The 24,258-nt window shown below is 47.3% G+C and overlaps 1 protein-coding gene and 1 non-coding gene across 4 annotated transcripts in view; one reads left to right on the top strand and one right to left on the bottom strand.

Moving 5' to 3' along the window:
• The window catches only part of JPH2 (junctophilin 2), a 74,744-nt gene extending 53,845 nt beyond the window's left edge, over positions 1 to 20,899 (bottom strand). For 2 of the 3 annotated variants that reach the window (XR_011466601.1, XM_070381772.1), the window contains exon 1: positions 20,035 to 20,897. Coding sequence is in view for 1 of the 3 variants with exons in the window: in XM_070381772.1 (XP_070237873.1) it covers positions 20,035 to 20,413 (379 nt within the window). In the remaining 2 variants the exon portion in view is untranslated. Of the gene's footprint in view, positions 1 to 20,034 lie in introns of all 3 variants that reach the window. The other variant, XR_011466602.1, reaches the window with a different exon arrangement.
• Positions 9,186 to 9,258, top strand: TRNAG-CCC (transfer RNA glycine (anticodon CCC)). The gene has a single exon. It is a non-coding gene; the product is annotated as a tRNA-Gly (tRNA).
• Positions 20,900 to 24,258: the final 3,359 nt, after the last annotated feature.

Here is a 24,258-nt window from a genome sequence, read left to right on the forward strand (position 1 = left end):
GTATAGAATAACCTGGGTTGGGAAAGACTCTGCCTACCAGTGCAGGAGACACGGGTTTGATCCCTGATCAAGGAAGATCCCACAGACCACGGGGCAACTAAGCCCATGTGCCACAACTATTGAGCCTGTGCTCTAGAGCCTGCTCACCACAACTACTGAAGCCCACGTGACCCAGAGCCCGTGCTCCGCAACAAGAGAAGCCACTGCAATGAGAAGCCTGAGAACTGCAGCTAGAGAGTAGCCCCTACTCTCTAAAACTAGAGAAAAGCCTGCACAGCAGCGAAGACCCAGCCCAGCCAAAACTAAATAAATACATAAAATTATAGTAAAAAGAATAACCTGAGTTTTAATCATAACTCTTGACACTGGGTAGTTCTAAAACATGCATAAGTTATTGAAGCCAGTTAAGTCTCAGTTATGTCTATAACTATAACATGGAGGTAATGATACCTCCTTCCTGTGGCTTTTCACTCATTCCTTTGAATCAAGTGTTGGCAACGAACTGGCCTAGGTGCTGGGGATGCAGTGCAAACAAGTAGATGTGGTCCCTGCCCTCAAGGGGCTTGGAGTCTAGCGCCAGCGATAGATTGGATTTAATGGCACCCCACTCCAGTACTCTTGCCTGGAAAGTCGCATGGACGGAGGAGCCTGGTAGGCTGCAGTCCATGGGGTCACTAAGAGTCGGACACGACTGAGCGACTTCACTTTCACTTTTCACTTTCATGCATTGGAGAAGGAAATGGCAACCCACTCCAGTGTTCTTGCCTGGAGAATCCCAGGGACGGGGGAGCCTGGTGGGCTGCCGTCTATGGGGTCGCACAGAGTCAGACACAACTGAAGCGACTTAGCAGCAGCAGCACAGGAATAAACGTTAGGCTGCCCCAGCAGTGTGATCCAGAGAGATGACCATCCAGTTCTTGGTTGGCAGTGGAATGGGGAGGGTTGGTTGACCAAAGATTAAGTGAACTCTATGTGAGGCAGCTAGCACACAGCAAGTGCTCAATAAAGGCTAGCTTTTTGGCAGGTCAAAGTCTTTGCTCAGAAAAGCTGGCCCAGAAAGGATTAACTGGGAAGATGAAGAGGAGCCAGGAAGGACAGAGAGAACTTACAGGGAGAGAATGAGACCAGCTCTGGTTTTCTCCCTAGGTCTGCGTGCTTGTAAGAAAGCGGGCTTGTGTCCTGGGATGCCCAGCTTTTGCTGGTTTGGGGACACTCCTGAATCAGGGAGGCCTCAGAGCGTCTGTCCTTGGGAGGAAGAGCATTTGGGGGATCTGTTCATCAGTGAGACTTGGCCCCCTACACACAGAATGGAGGAGTTTCTGGAAACCATATCTATAGTATAAGATCCACCCCTCCGGGGCCAGAGTTTATGGCTTAATTGACCTGGATACTAGAAAGCATATCAGATGATTGTAATATGCATTCTGTCAACGTTCTCCAGCCAGCATGCTCTGTCCCTCTGTTGTAAAGCCTGCTAACTGAGGCCCTTAGCACCCTGATGCACCCATTGGCAGCTTGATCTCTAGCAGATCCATGCCCCTGTTCCCACATGTGGAGTTGTCTATTTAACTGTTCCTAAATGTATTCACTTCTATTGTAAGCATTATTTGTTTGTTTTAATTATCTTTGGCTACGCCGTATCTTTGTTGTTGTGTGCAGGCTTTCTCTAGCTGTGGTGAGCAAGGGCTACTCTTTAGCTGTAGTGGGTAGGCTTCTCACTGAGGTGGCTTCTCTTACTGCGGAACACAGGCTCTGGGTGTGCAGGCTTCAGTAGTTGCGGTCCCTGGGCTTAGCTGCCCCAAGGCATGTGGAATCTTCCCAGCGCAGGGATCGAAACCACATCCCCTGCATTGCAAAGTAGCTTCTTAACCACCAATAGGGAAGCCCCAGACTCATTATTGAAATATTGTTATTTGTTAACATTTGTTCTCTAAACCAGTGTACTATGAGTATACAGAGAGAGAGTCTAACTTCTCCAAAAACAAGGTGAATGTTTTTGGATGTTCGTAAGGGAGAGAGTTCCTTAAAAATTGCTCTCAAACTTGCCATGAATGGGCTAACTATAAAAGAATGGGAAAAAAATATAAATTTTTAATTTATAAATTAAATTTAATTTCTTGCTCCATTTTAAAGAAACCAACAGAAACCAGAAATTGTAAATGATATGTTACAGGAACGGAAGGCAGACAATGAGAAACTCCACTGAATATCTACACGTTGTACCTAATGTGACAGGGCTTCCCCGGTAGCTCAGCTGGTGCAGAATCTGCCTGCAGTGCAGGAGACCCTGGTTCAAGTCCTGGGTCAGGAAGATCCCTGCAGAAGGGATAGGCTACCTACTCCAGTATTCTCAGGCTTCCCTCATGGCTCAGATGGTGAAGAATCTGCCTGCAATGCGGGAGACCTGGGTTGGATCCCTGGGTTGGCAACATCCTCTGGAGGGGGATCACAGTCCATGGGGTCACAGAATCAACACAGCACATACCTAAATGTGATATAAATTAAAATAAATATCACAAGAGACTTCCCCTGGAAGTACAATTGTTAAGACTTTGAGCTTCCAATGTAGGGTATATGGGTTCGATCCCTGGTCGGAGAACTGAAATCCGATGGCCACACAGTGCACTGAGAAAATAAATAAAAAATGAATATCTTAAGGCTTATGCTGCTAAGTCCCTTCAGTCGTGTCCGATTCTGTGCGACCCCATAGACGGCAGCCCACCAGGCTCCTCTGTCCGTGGGATTTTACAGGCAAGAGTACTGGAGTGGGGTGCCATTGCCTTCTCCCCTTAAGGTTTATAAATCATTTAAAAATCTTTCTCTGCTCTCACTAACATTCAGTTAACCAAGTTGCATTTGGCATCAATGACATCAGATTAGAGGGCTTCTACTTCGATTTTAAACATCAGTGTGAGTACATCTGCTGTGACCAAGAGATGGGTCCATCTCAGGAAAGAAGATACCAGATGGGTAACTGAAACTAAGACAAGGAGAATAAAAGCCTGTGTATGCCAGTACCCTGATGTGTGACTTTCCCATAGGGTGTGAATCCAAGGTTTGGATGAGTTTATTTAGGGCAACACTGCACTTTTGTTTTTCTTTCTCAAGTAAAGGATGCTTCCGACCTGAGTCACTGGGGACTCTGTCTTCTACCTGGTCCGCTGGAATTTTCCCAATGTGGTAGGTGCAGGTCATTCTGTTCAGAACACAAGAGGCCAAACTAGAGATATATAGCCTAGAAGATTCTCCCAGCTATACAACCTAATGATCTATTAAGGCAGGCTCTCAAAAAATGTGTTTCTCAAAACTGGTGTTAATAGTTTATCATGAAAAAAAATTCTGAAGTCAAGACAATCTGAGGAGGTTAAATAAATGAGTTTTTCTGACTGTGAGACTATGCCAGAAGAATTATTTTATATATTTTATATAAACTATTTTAAATATATTATTATATATATATATATGTATATATATATGGCAGTGCCTGGGTCTCTGGGTCTTAATTGGGACATGTGGGATCCAGTGCCCTGACCAGGGATCAAACTGGGCCCCCTGCATTGGGAACGCAGAGTCTTAGCAACTGGACCACCAGGGAAGTCCCCAGAAGAATTATTCTTCAAGAATTTTTCTTAATTCTTCACTATTCCTCCCACGTGTCTCTGAGAAAGATTCTCAATCCAGGGGCAAATCCTGATTGCTCTAAGTCAAGCATTAAAGTCTATCCAGCTTGCCAGTGATTGGATTAGACGTGAGCGTGTGATGAAATCTGACCTTGAGACTTGAGGGTAAGTTGGCTAGTGGGGTGGGGCAAGGGAGACAAGAGAGGTTTCATAGCTCTTATAAAGAGATACATGTGGAGAAACATACCCTCTTTTTCTGCTGGATGTTGTTGAATGTGGACATGACTCCTGGAGCAGTGGCCAGAGGGTAACTAGCTGAGAGCAAAACCCACACTCTGTGGATGGCAGAGCAAAAAGATAGCAGGAGTCTGGGTTCTTGCTGGTGCTATTGCACCTTCAAATTAACTGATCCTGAGACTTCCCTACCTCTGGAGTGTTGTTATGTGCAATCAGAAATATTCTTATTAAAAAAGATCTGTGCTGCCCAATAATGGTAGCTACTAGCTGCATGTGGTTATTGAGCACTGGATTGAAAATATTTAGTACAGAAAAAAATGTAAACTATCTCACTAATAACTATATATTGATTACATGTAGAAATGATACTTTTGGGGATAACAAGTTAAATAGAAGATGTGTAATTGTAAAGCAATTTTCCACCAATTTTTAAAAAATATGTGATTAAAATTGATTTCACATTTTAAAATGTGGCTACTAGAAAATTTTAAATTACATTTGGAGCCCACATTATATTTCTATTGGGAAGTGTTAGTTTTAGGTCATTTGGAAGTTAGCGCTTTCTGTTACTTACAGACAGAAAAAAATATCCTAAGAGATACAGGTCTAATCATTCTAATTTTACAGCTGGGAAAATTGAAATAAAAAATGTAAATGACTTGCTCATGATCATACTAGTGTGGCAGTTGTTGGAGATCACAGCTGAGTAACCAGACCAGTGCCTCCTCGGCACCTCTAAGAACCTGAGAACACCCTTTACAAGTTAAAGGTTCAGAAGCCTTCACCCAAATCTCAGCCCTAAAGAAGTACAACTATTCAGAAACCCACAGGGATGTAAAGCAATTATCCTTCAATAAAAAATAAAATTTTTAAAAGTATATAAAGAAAATAAAAGTGTGATTAAAAAAAAGAGAGAGAGAGAAACCCTCGGGGAGTCTAGAAGACACAGAGTCCACTTTGAGACAGAGAAGAGATATGTGGATCAGACCATGAATTCTGCCTCCAAATACAGACTGCTGCTGCTGCTGCTGCTGCTAAGTCGCTTCAGTCGTGTCCGACTCTGTGCGACCCCATGGACTGAAGCCCACCAGGATCCTCTGTCCATGGGATTTTCCAGGCAAGAGTACTGGAGTGGGGTGCCATTGCCTTCTCTGCCAAATACAGACTAGACACTGAGAAAACCATTCCCTCTGGCCAGTGACACCTGCCTATTTCTAGGAAACTGTCTGAGATCCAAATATCAGTGTCCCTAACGGACTGACGAGAGATGGAGAGGAAGGAATCAGGACAGGCTCCTCTCTGGGGGTCCCCACTGTCCATGAAAGTCCTCAACTGACAGTCCAGTGTGTCTGCATGACCTGGTCCCAGCTCACTTTCTCAGTTTTGTCTTCCAAATCCACTAAAGCCCATTTTCAAAGCCACCTGCTTCAGAAAACTACCCAGGCCACCTCCTTCCTCCAAACACTCATCACTTCATACCACTAAGAGCTGCTATCTTGTCAATATCTTGTCTGTTTTGTCCAACAGTGTTCCCTGATCCTTTTCCCCAGGTCCTCTATTTAGGAGTTAACTCAAGATCTTTGGGCAGGACGGTGAAAGCCTCATCAACAGATTCAGATGGGTCAGACATGACTGAAGCAACTTGGCACACACACACCAAGTTCTTCTCAAGGCTCAAAGGAAGACAACTCTTGGGGCTTCCCAGGTGGCGTGAGTGGTAAAGAACCTGCCTGCCAATGCAGGAGACATAAGAGATGTGGGTTCAATCCCTGGGTCGCGAAGATCCCCTGGAGTAGGAAATGGCAACCCACTCCAGTATTTTTGCCTGGGAAATCCCATGGACAGAGGAGCCTGGGGGTCTACAGCCCCTAGGGTTGCAAAGAGTCGGACACGACTAAAGCAACTTGGCATGCGTATACATGACAGGTAGGGGAGTGAGGACCAGGAAGTCCAATGGTCATAGCTCTTGTCCAAGCACCCCCAAATCAGACCAGGCAAACCAGGTATGCACATTATGGTGAACACACATGCCCACACCATGGACACCCACATAGATGCTCTTGAGTAGAGGGGACCCATCCCAGCTTAGGTCTAACCCACCTTGGTAATGACCGTGGACCCTGTGTCCCAGCAAGAGCAAGTCAAGCAAGCCTGAGGCATCTCTAGGAGCAGCAAAGAATAATGGAAATTGCTTGGGCTTCAGAAACAAACCTGACTCTGAATCTCTCTTTAATACCCCAAAACACCCTTCTCTTCATCTCCATCCCATCCACCTAGTCCGGCTGCACCAGTTCTCCTGGAGAGATAATAGCATCTTCCCTAGTCTCTGCCTCCCGGGATACCCACTTCAATCCACCCTTCGCTGCCACCAGAGTCCTCTCCCTTCTAAGATGCAGATCTGATCACATAAAACCTGGTTTTTGATGGCTTCCCAGTGCCTTGAGGAAGGATTGTCCCCTAGGAAACAGATTCTGAGGCTGAGACTGCATGTGGGTGATTTTGGCGGGAGGGGGACTCTCAGGACAAACACCTGTAAGGGGGGAAGCAGGTTTCCATAAGTGGAGGAAGCTGAACAGACCCCATGGGGTCACTGGAGCTGGTGTGACCTTCAGAGTCGTTTGAAATTGAAACAAGGAGGCTTTGTACTCGAGCATCAGCTCATTAACTATGGGTTAACCCCAGAGGGCGGTGCCTCCTTTTGTCAGAAGGCAGTGCCCAGCTATGAGCCATCAGCAGCCCACACTCCCGGCAAATAGGGGAATGAGGACCCTGGTCCTGAGGGATGTCTGATGGTGTCCCACAGCCTCCCCTGTAAGAATGAAATTCAAACTCCTCGTGGTGACCCAGGAAACCCTCATGGCCTGGGTCCTGCCAACCCTTGTCTCATATACGCCATTCTTCCTCTGAGTCTCTGTGCTCCCACTTTTCTCGAACACAAATGCTCTGCTCCCACCTCCAAGACTTTACACTCAATATTCCTTTTATTATAAAAACAGTATTTATTTTTGCTGTTGTGTGGGCTTTCTCTAGCTGTGACGGGGGCCGCTACTCTCTAGTTGCGGTGCGCAGGCTTCTCATTGCAATGGCTTCTCTCGTGGTGGAGCAGGGGCTCTAGGCACATGGGCTTTAGCAGTTGTAGCATGCAGGCTCTAGAGTGTGGGCCCTGGTAGTTTTGGCTCTTGGGCTTAGCTGCCCCAGGGCATGTGGAATCTTCTCAGACCAGGAGTCAGACCCGTGTCCCCTGCATTGCCAGGTGGATTCTTAACCGTTGGACCACCAGGGAAGTCCTCGATATTCCTTTTGCCTGGCACAAAAGTGTGGTCCTCCGGTCACCCATCCTTCAGATCTTAGCATCAAGGCTGATATCACTTCCTCCAGGAAGCCTTCTCTGATTACCCAACCAGATTAGGTTCACCCATCATCAGCTCATAAACCCTTCTAACTTATCCTTCAAATTACAAATACCATGTTGTAATTAAATAACTGTCTGATGCTGGTCTCTGCTGTTAGAATGTGTGCTCTGAGGGCAGGGACCAAGACTGCCTTGCTCATCACAGCATCTCCAACCCTCAGTGTGATGACTGGCCCATAGAAGGCATTCAGCTGCTGCTGCTGCTGCTAAGTCACGTCAGTAGTGTACAACTCTGTGTGACCCCATAGACGGCAGCCCACCAGGCTCCCCTGTCCCTGGGATTCTCCAGGCAAGAATACTGGAGTGGGTTGCCATTTCCTTCTCCAATGCATCAAAGTGAAAAGTGAAAGTGAAATCGCTCAGTCATGTCCGACTCCTAGCAACCCCATGGACTGCAGCGCACCAGGCTCCTCCGTCCATGGGATTTTCCAGGCAAGAGTACTGGGGTGGGGTGCCATCGCCTTCTGCCCTAGGCATTCAGCAGATACTGTCAATTGAGTGCATGAGTACTTGGCCTTGGACAAGTTCTCTTTGAATGTATCTCCACCCAGCAAGGGCAGAGCCAGCTTCTTTTCAGGGTTGCTGTGAGTAAAGTATGAGTTATCTAGCAGAGACCTCAGACTCTCAACAGATGTTGGCTCCCTTCACTTCTTAGGAAAAGATTGCAGGGTGACCAGTCTTCCCCATTTGCCCGAGATCGAGGAGTTTCCCAAGAAACTTTACTACTTTCAGTACTAAAGCCAGAACAGGACAGTTCCCAGGCAGATCAGGAGGGTTGGTCACCTAAATCTGGGTGAGAAGGAGACAAGGGCATTTCATATTAATTAGTGCAGTGTTCATGGCATGCTGGTAAAACAGCTCCTTGGAAAAACAACTTTGATTCATGTGTGTGCATGCATGCCAAGTCACTTTAGTCATGTCCAACTCTTTGCAACGCTATGGACTGTAGCCCACCAGGCTCCATCTTCCCAACCCAGGGATCGAACCTGCATCTTTTACATCTCCTGCACAGGCAGGCAGTTTCTTTACCGCTAGCGCCACCTGGGAAGCCCTACCCTCATTCACAGTGTTAACCAATTTCTGTCATCTAAATATTCCTCCCATGGCCAATCAAGCTACCAACAGTTAAACAGCCAGTTTGCAACATTCCTGAAAACTTAACAATGGGCTGTCATGCGTCAGTAGGAGCTAGTGGCAGCCCTGTAGCCAATACTAACTGCATGTTCCTGCTATCTGCACATGCACCATGTGGTCATAGATGACCTCAGTGCAGGGGTAAGTGACGTTATTTCAGTTCCAAGAAGGGCACAGCTTGAAGAGCATCTAGTCCAAGGCAACAAGTCACCTATCATGTGGGCTACCTATTTCCCATCCATCCTGTGTCCACAGCAGACACTGCTAATCGATCATGACGCTGACTCCTAACATGGCCATGCTGTCTCCCTTCACTGCGTCTCCAAGAAGCCACAGTCAAGTAGCTGATGTTGCACATAAGAGAAATTGACTTACCTCTAGGAGTAAGTGTGGTTCAGCCCCTCATTATGCAGGAGAGGAAATTCAGGCACAGATATGTAGAGGGACCTGCCCAAGGTCACACAGCCAGGCAGTGGCTCAGCTGGGACTAAAGAACAGATCACCTGCCTGGCTTGCCCTTTCACTCCTGCCTTGCCTTGAAGAGCAGCCTACCCCAGAGTGGGGTGGAACAAAGGGAAACTATCTAGGATCTGAGCCTAGATTCTGGGGGGCTCTGCTTAGAGCTCCCAAAGTCTTTTCGTACCTGAAGGCTTCTTAGCATAAGTGTTGTTCATCTGTTGAAGGGAAGGCACTTCTGAAAATATCACAAAGTTGCACAGGTAGACTGCATAAAATTCAAACAATTGAGGAGTATTTAAACTAAAAAATTTTGTACTGGGACTTTCCCGGTGGTCCAGTGGCTAAGACTCTGCACTCCCAATGTAGAGGGCCCAGGTTCGATTCCTGGTCAGGGAACTAGATCTCAAATGCTGCAACTAAGACTTGGCACAGCCAAATAGATAAATACATATTCTTTAATTATTAAAAAAAATTCTCTGTACTGTCTCCCCAGGAGTAATCACTGTTAACAATTTTGGTCCTTCCAGGATTTCTTCTGCTTATTTACAAGCCTATACATAGCACAAGCAGACTAAAAGATTAGCTGTTCCCCACGCTACCACTCTCCCTCTCAATGAGAACACTGCCCCCCACACAGTAGGCACTCAATAAATATTCGTCCAGTTGCTCTTGTTTGATTAAAATGCTTTAGATTCCTTTCTGTATGAATATAGGTGAATCTGTCTCTTTTTTCCTCCCCTCTCTCTCTAAAAAAAAAAAAGTTTTTATTGAAGTATAGTTTCACTTCTATTTTTTTCAGAGGGTTATACCACTTGGCATGTGGGATTATGTTCCCTGGACCAGGGATCCAACCCACACCCCTTGCAGTGGAAGCATGGAGTCTTAACCACTGGAACTCTGTCTTTTTAATGGTTTTAGTCCTTCCTGGCATGGTCTCATGGATTCACTGAACAGTCCCTTTGGGTGACTGTATAGACAACATTCCGTTTTTGCTGTAACCATCCCAAGGCCTTGCTCTTTGGCTCACCTGCAAGGTGGCACCAGTGTCTCTTCCCATGGCCTCCAAATGCTCCCTCCCATCAAAGCTCCGCTGTCTTCCACTTTCCAAGATTACCACCAGGGGACCCAAAGTGGAGGGACTGAGAGCATGGGCGACCAGCTCCTGGGATCAGGATTGGTTTGCAGTGGGTGTATATAACAGGTCCCGGTAACCTGCAGGGTTCCACCACCCCCACACATAGAGGCTGCTCTCCTAGCTTGCACAGGAGTCAGGGGATTAATCAAGTGACACCGCCTGGATGCTGACAATCCTGGAGCCTGGAGGAAAGCAACTTTGCCAGGTCCTGGGTCAGTTCGGCCATGCTGAAGGCCTAGGAAGCCAGGAATAATTGAGGGTGGGGGACGCAAAGGGATCAAGGGGAGAGGGTCTGGGTTCAGACGCCCCACTGGTCGCTCCGAGGCCCCTGTCCGTGTGCAGGCTTGCACACAACCCTTACATCCACGTGGCTTGTGTAACAGGCATTCCTCACCCTCAGTATCCAACACTGAGCTCCTGACCTTACCTCTTTGAATCCTCATCCCATCTCAGCTCAGGGCAATGCCATCCTTTGCAGCTCAGGCCTTGAAACCTTCCCTGACTCCTCTTTCTCTCCACACACCCTCTCTGCAATCCATGAGGCCAATCTATCAGCTCCACCTTCAAACTCTGTGGTTGACACAGAGTTCAACCACTTTTCCCCACCTCTGCTGCCCCAAGAGGCTGGTCCAAAGCATCATGGCATCTGAACTGTATCATTGCAATAAATGATTCTAATCGATCTCCATTCTTCTACCTTTCTGCACCGTCTCCTCCCCCAGTCTCCCAACACAAAGCAATCCCTTTAAACAAAAGCAGAGCAAGTCATTTTTGTTTTTTTTTTTTTGGTCATGAGGCATGCAGGAATCTTAGTTCCCTGATCAGAGATGGAATCAGTGCCCCCTGCAGTGGAATCAGAGTCCTAACCTTTAGACCACCAGGAAATTCCCTCATATTACTTAAAAAAATTTTTTTAACTTTTTATATTATATTGGAGTATAACCAATTAACCATGTTCTGATAGTTTTCAGTGGACAGCAGAAGGACTTGGCCATACGTGTACATGTATCCCTTCTACCCCAAACTCTTCTCCCATCCAGGCTGCCACATAACACTAAGCAGAGTTCTCTCTGCTATACAGTGAGACCTTACTGGTTATCCATTTTAAATATACCAGAGTGTACCTGTCCATCCCAAACCATGTCACTTTTATAGCCCCCATTATTCTCAGGATCAAAGCCAGATTCTTACCACGGCCTCCTAGGCTCTGCATGAACAGCCCTCTCTCCACACTTGCCCCACAGGAATATTACACAGGGGAAGTGACAGCCTTCTCTGTACATCCCACCAAGGGGCCCTGTTGCCAGGTTGTCCTGTCATCAGCAATGTGAAGTTTGATCACTTTGTTAAGATGATATACATAAAGGATTCAAGTTGTATTACAAATAAAAGAAAGAGAAATATGGTGCTTGAAACACAGAGCTGTGGGCCACCGTCAGGCCTTGGGGTGGCCCCCACTCCACACAGTTCAAACAGTGGTCAGCAGCACGTCATATGCTTGAATGCTTCCAGGCACGAGGTGCTCACTCCTTGCCAGGGGGGAGGGGCTTCTGGAGTTCCTACTGTCCCTGGGTCGCCCTATGGATTCTGCCAGGCAGGTCTGGGCCATTAGACTTCCAGCTATGCAGGAGTGAGTAGGGGAATCAGTCGTGACCAGACTTAACCCACCTACTCTGTGGCTCCAGCTTGGGAAGGGATAGGAGAGAACTAGGTCTAGGGCAGGAAGCAAGCCTGTCTCCCTCACCCCACACTCTGCCCTCAACCAGGGCCCTTAGAAAATGAGACTGGACATTCCTCACAAAGGTGTGGCAGCCAGGGCTGGTCCAGGGAACAGCTGCTGGGGACACGGAATTAGCAGGCACTGGAAACATGCCAGCTCGATGAATGCCAAGGGCCTGGCCTTGGACAGGGGCACGTCTGGGGAGATTTGGCCAGCTGGACACATGCATCCGAGAGAACAAAGCTGCAGAGAGGAGGACTAATGACGTTCACTTCCCTGTCTTACTCAGGGTCCGCTCTGCTCCCCTGGGGGCCCAGATAAATGCCAAGAAGCTGCCATCACAGTAGCCCAGCTGCCTGTCACGCTGACCCCTGGCTGTGAACTGGGATGTGAGATTTTCAAGATGAGGTTCAATTATGCTGATTCTACATTTGCAGTGGAATCCACCTGACGTGGCTTCCACCTGCACTGGCAGGACCCAGCGCAGAGCTAAGCAAGTCAAAGGCTTGTCTGCTTAAGTGCTCCAAAGTCAAAAGCTGGGTTTTGATATTTTCCCCAGAGGCAGCTGTGGTTCAGACCATCCTGAATTAGTTCGCCCTTTGGTCTGCGAAGGAAACTCGGAAAAGAAGGTGTACGTTTCAGCCCTTCCTCTGAGCCAGGCATCACGCTAAGCCCTTTTCATGGATTATCTCGTTTCATTGTTTCAGTCATATTTTGAGGGAGATTTTGACAGCCTTGGTGGAAAAAAAGGAAATGGAAGATAAAAGAGGCCACACGATATGCCCACGTGTGTAAAATGAAGAGGTGGCTCCACCTGGACTTGGACTCAGATCTGGCCACTTGAAGCCCCAAGTGCTTAAGTAACACATGCCTTTAGTCCCATCAGATTCTCTTAGGTCTTCTACACTTAAGCTTTAACAGCGATCAAGAATTTTTAAACTAAAAGACGTTCCTTTTAAATCTGAAGGAAAAAACCCCAAAAAATCCCACCAAAACTAAGAAATTAATTTAGTAATGTAAAAGGACTGAAGGCTAATGTACAAAAGTAATTTTATGTCTATAACCTAGCAATGAACAATAGGAAAAAGGAAATTTTAAATGCCATTTATAATATCATAAGAAATAAAATACTTATTAATTTTACTTTTTAAAAAAGTGCAAGACACTGAAAATGCTAAAACATTGTTGAGTGAAATTAAAGAAGACGTAAGTAAGAAAGGATATATACCATGTCCATGGATTGGAAGGCTCACTGCTGTTTAGATGTCCACTCCCTCCAAATTGATGTAAAAATCAAATGCATTTTTCTCTAACTATTTTACTCATAATCACTCTTGAGAGTCCCTTGGACTGCAAGGAGATCCAACCAGTCCATCCTAAAAGAGATCAGTCCTGGGTGTTCATTGGAAGGACTGATGTTGAAGCTGAAACTCCAATACTTTGGCCACCTGATTCGAAGAGCTGACTCATTTGAAAAGACCCTGATGCTGGGAAAGATTGAGGGCAGGAGGAGAAGGCCACGACAGAGGATGAGATGGTTGGATGGCATCACTAACTCAATGGACATGAGTTTGAGTAAACTCCAGGAGTTGGTGATGGACAGGGAGGCCTGGCGTGCTGCAGTCCATGGGGTCGCAAAGACTCAGACACGACTGAGGGAATAAACTGAACTGAACTGACAGAATAAAAGGAATGTAATGAATGCATCAGTATGAACAATGCATCCAATTGTCAGAAAACTAACTAGGATCCAAAAAATAGAAAAAAAGAATTTAAAAGCAACAAAAGACTTCCCTGGTGATCTAGTGGTTATCAGTCTGTCTGCCAATGCAGGGAACATGGGTTTGATCCCTGGTCCAGGAAGATCCCAGCTGCCTTGGAGTAACTAAGCCTGGGTGCCACAACTACGGAGCCAATGCTTTAGAGCTCACGAGCTGCAGCTACTGAAGCCCGCACGTCTAGAGCCCGTGCTTCGCAACAAGAGAAGGCACCACAATGAGAAGCCCTGAGAATCCAGGCACTGCAACAAAGAGTAGCCCCCACTCGCCACAACTAGAGAAAGCCTATGCGCAGCAACGAAGACCCAGCATAGCCAAAAATAATAATTAAATAGTTTTTTTAAAAAAGCAATAAGATCAACAGTTTGCACAGATCTGTTTGGATGAGTCTCTCAAATTCTCTAGTGAAAAGTTAACATAATAACTTCTTTACAAATTGCCTTTGGTTCTTGTGACGTTGTGCTGAATATACTTCCTCACGATCCATCAAATGTGTTTTTAATCAAATTTCCATCAGGCCTTTTTGGTAGAAATTGACAAGCTGATTTTATAATGTACGCAGAAATGGAAATAATCTAGAATAACCCGAAAAGTCTTGAACAAGAGAAGTCGGAGGATTTACTCTGATTGAAAAACTTGTTTTATGGGAGATTGGGATTGACACATATGCACTACTGAATACCAAACAGATAACTAAGAGAGGCCTACTACATCGCACAGGGATCTCTGCTCAATACTCTATGCCTGTGTGGGAAGAGAATCTAGAAGAGAGTGGGTGTATAACAGATTCACTTTGCTGTACGCCTGAAACTAACACAACTTTGTAAATCAACTATACCCAAAAAAAATTTTACAACAAAAATAAATAAAAACTTATTTTAAAGTTCCAGTAACCATGCTATCATGATATCGGCACAAAGATAGACACCTAGATCAATAAAAATGATATTCCTTTGGGGAGCGAATATAGAAAGAAATATGAAAGTTAAGTTTCTTCAAGGAACACATGTCACAGACCCAGGTCATGTGACAGCAGATATTACTCAGGGCTCTGTGCTGTGCTTAGTCATTCAGCCGTGTCTGACTCTTTGCGACCCCATGGACTGTAACCCACCAGGCTCCTCTGTCCATGGGGATTCTCCAGGCAGGAATACTGGAGTGGGTTACCATGCCCTCCTCCAGAGGATCTTCTCCACCCAGAGATTGAAGCCAGGTCTCCTGCATTGCATCGGATTCTTTACCAGCTGAGCTGCTTAGGGCTCTAGCTTGGAAAGTTCATTTAGCTCCCATGTTCACTTAGGCTAAAATGAGCTGAAGCCGTCAGCATTGGGAAAAACAAAGAAATCTGTACCCAGAGCATAGAAGGTTCCCTTTTTGACCCAGTTGTCATACTTACACATAAAAATATCATCACTTCAGCATGTAATAATCAAAGCACTAACCACAGGCCTAATTCTGTTCTAAGTATTTAATGTATAACAATGCATCATTTAATTCTCTCAAAAAGAGAAAATAACATTTCTATCAATTGAAAGTCGCTCAGTCATGATGCCTCTTTGTGATCCCATGGACTATCCAGTCCATGGAATTCTCTAGGCCAGAATTACTGAAGTGGGTACCCTTTCTCTTCTCCAGGGGATCTTCCCAACCCAGGGATCAAACCCAGGTCTCCCACATTGCAGGTGGATTCTTTACCAGCTGAGCCACCAGGGAAGCCCAATTCTATCAATAAGATCACATACAAGAAAATAGCAAGTATAACATACAGGGAGAGAAATATTACTTCATAATGACTTGTTTCAGTTTTACATTTTTATATGTATGCATTGAATTATAATAGAAAATACATATGTTAAAGTGGGTTATAATTATAAAAATTTGAAAGCCACTGAGAAGGCAATGGCACCCCACTCCAGTACTCTTGCCTGGAAAATCTCATGGACGGAGGAGCCTGGTGGGCTGCAGCCCATGGGGTCACTAAAAGTCAGACATGACTGAGTGACTTCACTTTCACTCTTCACTTTCCTGCATTGGAGAAGGAAATGGCAACCCACTCCAGTGTTGTTGCCTGGAGAATCCCAGGGACGGGGGAGCCTGGTGGGCTGCCGTCTATGGGGTCGCACCGAGTCGGACACAACTGAAGCGACTTAGCAGCAGTGTAGTAGAAGAGAGAATTAAGAAGCCTCAATAATATAAGACATGTATGATTCTTAGCACATAGTCTGATAAAGACTAGTAAAGACTCCATAAATGGTAGAGATGGTTATTACTACTGTCACGGAGTCTGGTAAAAACTAATAGAGATTCGGGACTTCCCTGGTGGTCCAGTGGTTACCAATCCACCTCCCAATGCAGGAGACACAGGTTCTATCCCTGGTTGGGGAACTAAGAACCCACAAGCCTTGGGGCAACTAAGCCCGAGTGCCACAACTAAGACCCAATGGAGCCAAAAAATAAAAACTGGTAAAGATTCAACAAATAGTGGAGAAGACAGTTGTTGCTACTTGGTCTTAATAAGGCCAACTTCATGGGCATTCAACCTGTACACTCACACAAGACTCTGAGCTCAGAAGGGCCCTGACCTTGGTTTAAGGCTCTGATGTCACCATCTTGAAATTCTTAATTTTGAAAAAGGGGCCCCGCATTTTTGTTGTGCACCGTGTCCCTAAACTATGTAGCCAGTCTTGATTATTTTGTGTAGTTGTTTATCATTTGTTAAAATGCTGATTTACAGTATAAAATATTTAATTGTCACTTATGATGATCAAATTCCATCTCGGCCTCTTATCAGTTAGAGGACTGTCGATCTCAGTGTCCTTGTCTATAAAATAGGGGTAATAATAATAATACTTCCCTGTAAGGGTTATAGTGAAAGTTTAAGTAACACAATGCTTGCCATGTGCCCAGATGAGGACCAAGCACATCGTTCAGTACTCCAAAAATGTTAACTATTATTAGCTTTAGGAGGAAAAAAAAGTCAACCTTGGGCTTGTTTTTCCTGCTGCACATTTTGGGGAGGGGATTATTGAATTAGATCCATGGTCCTGGAATTTATTTGAGCACCAGATTACTTGTAGAATCTGATGGCTCTTGCAGGAAATATCTCCCAGAAAAACACAGAGAGTCCACGCACAGAGTCCTGCAGTTTCAGGCCATTCGTGGGCCTTGGAATCCTAGGCTCAGGCCCAGGTCAAGATCAGAGGAAAACCAAGATCACTAGTGGCCCTTCAAGTCCTACAGTCTGTTGGTCTCGGGTGGGAACCGCCAGGCAGCCATGCAGCTGTGGATTACTACTTAAGGGCTGGGTGTGCTGGCTTTGGGCTTTAAGTCAGCAGCTATTTTTAGCTTTGCTATATATGGCCAGGGGAGGAATGTGGGGCTATAGATGGGGGAGGGGTGCCAGGAGGCTTAGGGCAGGGTTTGGAAGACTCCTCTGCCTGGACTACCTTCCCCTTCCTACCAGAGAATTGGAACTTCCAGCCAAAGCAACAAGCAGAGGGGCAGAGGGAAGGTCTGTGCGTTTAGGAATGACTGGGGCAGCCATGAAGATGTCAGGTCAAGTCACTTTACAAAAGTAATATTCCTATTTTTTGACTGTGATCTGCAACAAAAAATACATTTGAATCATGATATACACATAAACAGATGTTTCGATACACAAAATATAGATATATAATCTCCAACTGAACAAACATTTCAGGAATCAATACTTTAATCTCATTCTCTATGAAACACTCTGATATTTTCTATTCTGTTCTGTTCTATACTTTCCTTTCTTTTAAAATGCAGGTCATGACCCACTAAGTTGATTTGGCCAAATGGGTGGACAGCTCCAGTTTGGAAAGCTACTCTTTGGTTTGGAGCAGGCAGACACCTGTAACACCAGACCGCAAGGTAAGCCAGGGAATGGAGGAAAGCAGACGTGTTATCACTTGGATCAATGCTTCTCAAAACTGAGAATGAGACACAAATCTCCGCTTGATCTCCGCTGGACAGCAAGCTTTGGACTTCAGTCTTTGTACAGTGTTCTCACCACCCGGAGCAAGCGTCCTCACCGCTGTCACCTGGCTGACTTTGTACTTCAGAGCCCCACTTGTCACCTCCTCCAGAAGGCCTCCCTGAGTGCCTCAGTCTCATTAGCCACCCGCTTCTTGCTCGCTTAGCCCCCAGCATGTCCCTGCTTGGCACCCAACACAATTTTTTGTTACATTCCCTGGAAGGCGGGGTGACCTCTCCCATCCTGTTCAGTTCTACACTCTCCCCATCCCCCACCACCGCCCACCCAGTGCTGGCTTCCTAATAATCACTCAATAAATATTTACTGGATGAATTAGTGATAGTTAATAGTAATAATGGCAACTGCACATTCATCCCATGAGAAAGCTTAGGAGAGGTTAGCATAAATCCATCTTAGGGATGAGGAAACTGAAGCTCCAAGAGACAAGAGAATACGATAGGGGCAGGGTGGTGATCCAAGGCTGCCCGGCTCCCAGCCGTCCCTAATCCCAGGATCTTATTTGTCCACATTCCCCTCAGTGCTACCCAGGATGGGGCAAAGGGCAGGTCCTTAACAACCCCTGGGAAAACTGATGACAGGTTGATTAGAGAGATTTTCCGAAGCAGTGGCCACGTCTAATTTTGGAGGGTTGTGCTTGGGGGAGAGGATCTCTGAGGTTTCCAGACCCCCTGGATGTGGGGCTGTCTCTTTCGAGAGGAGAATATGGGCTTCTGACAAACCAGAGGGGCAGACCTCCCGATGACCTAGCCTGGAGGGCTCCTGGACACACCTAGGCTAAAACCCAGGGCCCTGCAAACCTTCGTGCCCTGGCCCGCCCACATCTCCAGCAGCAGCCCCGGCAGCCCAGCCTGTGCCCCTCATTCACGCCTCTCCCACTGCCCCGGCGTTCTTGCTGTTCCTCGTACGTGCCAAGCCCAGTCCCGCCTCAGAGCCTCTTCAATCTCATTCCCTCTGCCTGGGGTTTTCCTTCCTTCTCCCGTCCTCCCTACCTTAGTACTCAGACACCCGCCCTCCAAAAAAAAAAATTACCCTCTTCCCTCTCTGCTAGTTTTTCCGTAACACAGGTAACTTTTGGAAATTGCATCTGTGTTTGTTTTCCTGTTTATTTCTGTTTTCTTCACTAGACAGGGAGCTTCCTGAGGACTTTGCTTGCTCACTGCCTCGGACCCTGGGACTTGCTGCGGGAGGGCGCCTGACACATCATTGGTACTCTATGAAGGAATGAATGGGTTTTCCCTATTTTAGACATACTGGGACATCAGCCTGTAGTTTCCCAGAAATATTGCTTGCCCCTGTGACTCATATCCATGCTCCCCACACACAAACACACACTGTGTGGGGAGGAGGAATAGGGTAGGGAAGGGGAGGAACTTTCTGCACATGCATATTTGCACCACTTTGCCTGGCTCATTGATGCCCAGCAAGCCTGCGGGGACCATCTCCACTTGGTAACTGGAACATGTGAGGTTTGCTCTCTGCTCACCCCCAGTGCTCTGTGCAGTGACCAGTATAAACACCTGAATCGCACTGAATTGCAGAGGTTCCGCAAACAGCTCAAGGTCACCAAATTAGGAAATGTGAAGCCAGATTTAGTCCAATTCCAGCCAGCCATTGTGCCACGAAAACTCTGTTAACAACCTATTAACATCCAGGTACATTGGAGGTTGAGCCCTCACCAGATAGCCAGCAGTAGGTAACCCAGTCAGGAGCCTGTCCTATACCTGAGACCACTGTCTACAAGCCTCACAAACACAATCTTCCCATCAAGATGCAGTTCCGATGTCACCTCCTCTAAAGCCTCCAATGACCTCCTCAGACCTAACTTCCCTTTACTGCCACGGCACACTATGAGTACTTGCATATAAGTGTTTGTCTGCAAGCATATCTTTGAACCCATGGACTCTACCCTACTTCTCTCTACCTCTAACCCTTTTTACAATGCCTGGTGAATGTGGTACTACAGAAATATTCACTGAACAAAAGTATGCTTGGGTGGATAGATGGATGGATGGATGAGTAGATGGATGGATAGATGGATGAATGGATGAGTGAATGGATGGATGGATGAGTGGATGGATGGCTGAGTGGGTGGATGGATGGATGGGTAAATGCATGAGTGGGTGCGGGGGTGGATTGATGAATGAATGAACGAACACTTCAGGATCTACTGGCTGAAAATAATTTTCATAGCAAAATTGACATTAGACACCAGTTCTTCTGGAGCATATTCCAGAGCTCTTTGTACACCTAGCCTGCCACAGTCGCAGTGGTGTCTTATTGAATGTGTCTTGAATGTGTGTTTCTATGGCAGGCCTTGTACCAAGCATGTCTGCCAATTTTCTCGACAGCTCCGTTATTAGCCTCACTTTTCCTGTCAATGAAATGGATGCAGAGAGAGGTGGAGCTGCTTGCCCAATGCCACACAGCAAATCATATCCTGGCTCCTCCTGCCCCACTCTGCACCACCTTCCTCACCCCATCTGGCCCCTCCCCAGGTCTGCAGGCTGCAGGCCAGGCTCACCTCCATCCGCGTAGGTCTCGGTGCCATAGCCGTCCTGCAGGCCGTTGTTCCAAGTGCCCTCATACTTGGCACCGCTGCTGCTGCTCTGCCGGGTCCCGTAGCGGCCCTTGAAGCCGTGTGTCCACTCGCCCTTGTAGAGCCAGCGTCCCTTGGTCTCTATGCCCAGCCCATGCCGTTTGCCCTGGCTCCAGTATCCCTCGAAGGTGTTTCCGCTGGGCCAGGTGTAGACACCCGCCACTTCAAAGCCAAAGTTCCAAGAGCCCGAGTATTCCCCCTGGCCCTTGGGGCCCGTGCATAGGCCGTGCCCATGGGCCTTGCCCCCCTCCCAGCCCCCACAGTATGCCCCGCCATCATCAAAGTCAAAGCGACCCCCGCTCATCTCATCGTAGCCCCGGACCTCCTCACCGTTCTCCAGCTTTGGGGGAGAAGGTGATGGGGAGAGGGGGTGCCAGCAACTCTCTCCAAGCAGCTCAGGGCTGGGCGCCCCCCTGACTCACCGCGCCCCGGGAGGAGGGAAGCGAGATGCCACCCGAGGCTGCAGGAACCCAGGAGCCAAGTCAGCACTGGGTCGGGCGGTCAGTGCCATGCCTGGGAGGCCCCCACTCAGTCGGCCAGAGGAAGGCTGCCAGCCGAGGAGGAAGTGGAAAGGAAAGGTTTGAAGTCTCCACGGAGTGTCCCCAACCTGGCTCCCATGGAGTCAAAGGAAAAAGTGCTGTGATCTCTTTAAGAAGTGCAATGGGAAGGGTGGGGTGGAGGGGTCCCCAGTCTGTCTTCAAAAAGGAGAACTTTTCCTCTGTGACAGCTCCCAGCCCAGAGGCTGAATTCCCGGCAGCCGGCTGGCCCCCTTCTCCTCCACCCCCCTGGGTGTGCCGGGCTGTGATTCCGCGCCCTGCCCCGCCCCCCTCCAATCCTACCCTCCTCCTGGGATGGAAAGGTCAGTGTTGCCCTAACAAGGCCATTGGATCTCAGAGGCTGCTCCCAAAATAACCCCCCCCCGCCGGCCCGGCCCAGCCTCCTTCAAAGCGGGAGGGGTGTTTCAAACTGGGCTGGCGCTTCAGACTCGGGGAGTGGCTGGAGGGATGAGGAAGGGAAGCTGAAACCAAGTGTGGGTAGCCCTGGAGGGCGGATCGGGCGGCTTTTCTTCTCTTGGGTAAAGAAGAGCTCCCTTCCACCTTCCCGGTCCCTTGAGTGTCCAGCAGGGAGGGGAGAGGAAGACCCAGTCCTGAAACACATTCAAATCCCCCTGAGTGTAGAAGCTGGCGAACCTCAGCCCCAGCGCCACTCACATGCCCCGACAGGACCCGGGGCTATCAGAGCATCGCTGCCAACCCCATAAAGGAATCTGGTGACCTAAAGAGAAAGGAACGGGCATGGGGTCACATATGCTTTTGAAAGCGGAGGAGGGAACTCGGGAAGAAAGGTGAAGTTCTGCAAACAGAGTGGGGTTAGATAAAGTGAATCTAAGTCTGACACAACCCAATTCCCGCCCTGCCCCCGCACCCTGGGAAAACCCCTGGGAAGAGCCCGGTTCAAGAAGCATCATCTGGATCACTCCGTTTCTCTCTTCTCAAGGGCGAGGAGCCCACCCTCTGCTCTCTAGTTCCAAGACACAGCAGGACTGGTTGTATCGCCAGGAGATCGTCTTAGAAATACTCAACGATCATGTTTTTGTTTTTTTTTAATTCTCTTTCCAAGCTCTCTCTTGCTGTGCTCTCCTGAGAGCCTGGGAGGCCAGATTTCAGAAAGCTCCTAGGGCAAGGTCAACAGCAAAGGGACTGACCAGCCCTCAGGTTCCCACCGAACTCCAGGAAAAGGGACAAATAAATCTCCATGATGAGAGACAGTGGCCAAGACCTAGGGATGGAAATTTCAGATTTCCCTGGTGGTCCAGTGGTTAAGAATCCGCCTGCCAGCGCAGGAGACACAGGTTTGATCCCTGGTTGTGGAAGATCCCACATGCCCTGGAGCAACTAAGCCCATGCACCACAGCTACTGGGCCTGAGCGCCTAGAGCCCACGGTCCGCAACAAGAGAAGCTACCGCAATGAGAAGCCCGTTCACCGCAACTAGGGGAAAGCCCTCAAGCAGTGACAAAGACCCAGTGCAGCCAAAACTAATAAATAAATAACAGATTTAGGGTTTTATTTTTTAAAAATGGAAATCCCAGCTGAACCCAGGGTTAATAGGAGCACAGTAATTCTGTGAAAGAGAGGAGCCAGCAAGCACAGGAAGCTGTGCGTATGTGTGTCTGTGTGTGTGAGAGATGGGGGGGTGGGGGTGGCAGTGAGGAGGATAGAAATCACCAAAAAAAAAAGCCCAGAAGGCATTTGAGAACATTCAACTATTATTATCTGACTCCAAACTTATCTGTCATACTCTGAAACCCACGATGACTTAGGCCACTTCAGATCAGATCAGATCAGATCAGTCGCTCAGTCGTGTCCGACTCTTTGCGACCCCATGAATCGCAGCACGCCAGGCCTCCCTGTCCATCACCAAATCCCGGAGTTCACTCAGACTCACGTCCATCAAGTCAGTAATGCCATCCAGCCATCTCATCCTCTGTCGTCCCCTTCTCCTCTTGCCCCCAATCCCTCCCAGCATCAGAGTCTTTTCCAGTGAGTCAACTCTTCACATGAGGTGGCCAAAATACTGGAGTTTCAGCTTTAGCATCATTCCTTCCAAAGAAATCCCAGGGCTGATCTCCTTCAGAATGGACTGGTTGGATCTCCTTGCAGGCCAAGGGACTCTCAAGAGTCTTCTCCAACACCACAGTTCAAAACCATCAATTCTTCAGCGCTCAGCCTTCTTCACGGTCCAACTCTCACATCCATACATGACCATAGGAAAAACCATAGCCTTGACTAGACGAACCTTTGTTGGCAAAGTAATGTCTCTGCTTTTGAATATGCTATCTAGGTTGGTCATAACTTTCCTTCCAAAGAGTAAGCGTCTCTTAATTTCATGGCTGCAGTCACCATCTGCAGTGATTTTAGAGCCCCCCCAAATAACGTCTGACACTGTTTCCACTGTTTCCCCATCTATTTCCCATGAAGTGATGGGACCAGATGCCATGATCTTTGTTTTCTGAATGTTGAGCTTTAAGCCAAACTTTTCACTCTCCACTTTCACTTTCATCAAGAGGCTTTTTATTTCCTCTTCACTTTCTGCCATAAGGGTGGTGTCATCTGCATATCTGAGGTTATTGAGATTTCTCCCAGCAATCTTGATTCCAGCTTGTGTTTCTTCCAGTCCAGCGTTTCTCATGATGTACTCTGCATATAAGTTAAATAAACAGGGTGACAATATACAGCCTTGACGAACTCCTTTTCCTATTTGGAACCAGTCTGTTGTTCCATGTCCAGTTCTAACTGTTGCTTCCTGACCTGCATACAAATTTCTCAAGAGGCAGTTCAGGTGGTCTGGTATTCCCATCTCTTGAAGAATTTCCCACAGTTTCTTGTGATCCACACAGTCAAAGGCTTTGGCATAGTCAATAAAGCAGAAATAGATGTTTTTCTGGAACTCTCTTACTTTTTCCATGATCCAGCGGATGTTGGCAATTTGATCTCTGGTTCCTCTGCCTTTTCTAACACCAGCTTGAACATCAGGAAGTTCACGGTTCACATATTGCTGAAGCCTGGCTTGGAGAATTTTGAGCATTACTTTACTAGCGTGTGAGATGAGTGCAATTGTGCGGTAGTTTGAGCATTCTTTGGCATTGCCTTTCTTTGGGATTGGAATGAAAACTGACCTTTTCCAGTCCTGGGGCCACTGCTGAGTTTTCCAAATTTGCTGGCATATTGAGTGCAGCACTTTCACAGCATCATCTTTCAGGATTTGGAATAGCTCAACTGGAATTCCATCACCTCCACTAGCTTTGTTCGTAGTGATGCTTTCCAAGGCCCACTTGACTTCACATTCCAGGATGTCTGGCTCTAGGTCAGTGATCACATCATCGTGATTATCTGGGTTGTGAAGACCAAGTCACCACCAAAGATGTATCCTTGTTTAAGAAATGGATAGACAAGCCTCTCTCCCTTCACCCTTAGCTGATCCTGGTTCTTATTACCACTTGGTTCCTTCCTTCTTCACAGTCCCCTGCCTTAAAGAACCCTTCTCGGCCCACATTTTACCCCCGGATAGAAACACCCAGCCTCGGAGCTCTTTGCCAAGCAGACATGCAGCAAAAAGCAGCAGATAAAGACTGTCTCATCTGGGTTTT

This window comes from Bos mutus, chromosome 13 (genome assembly GCF_027580195.1).
Source record: "Bos mutus isolate GX-2022 chromosome 13, NWIPB_WYAK_1.1, whole genome shotgun sequence".
Classification (NCBI taxonomy): domain Eukaryota; kingdom Metazoa; phylum Chordata; class Mammalia; order Artiodactyla; family Bovidae; genus Bos; species Bos mutus.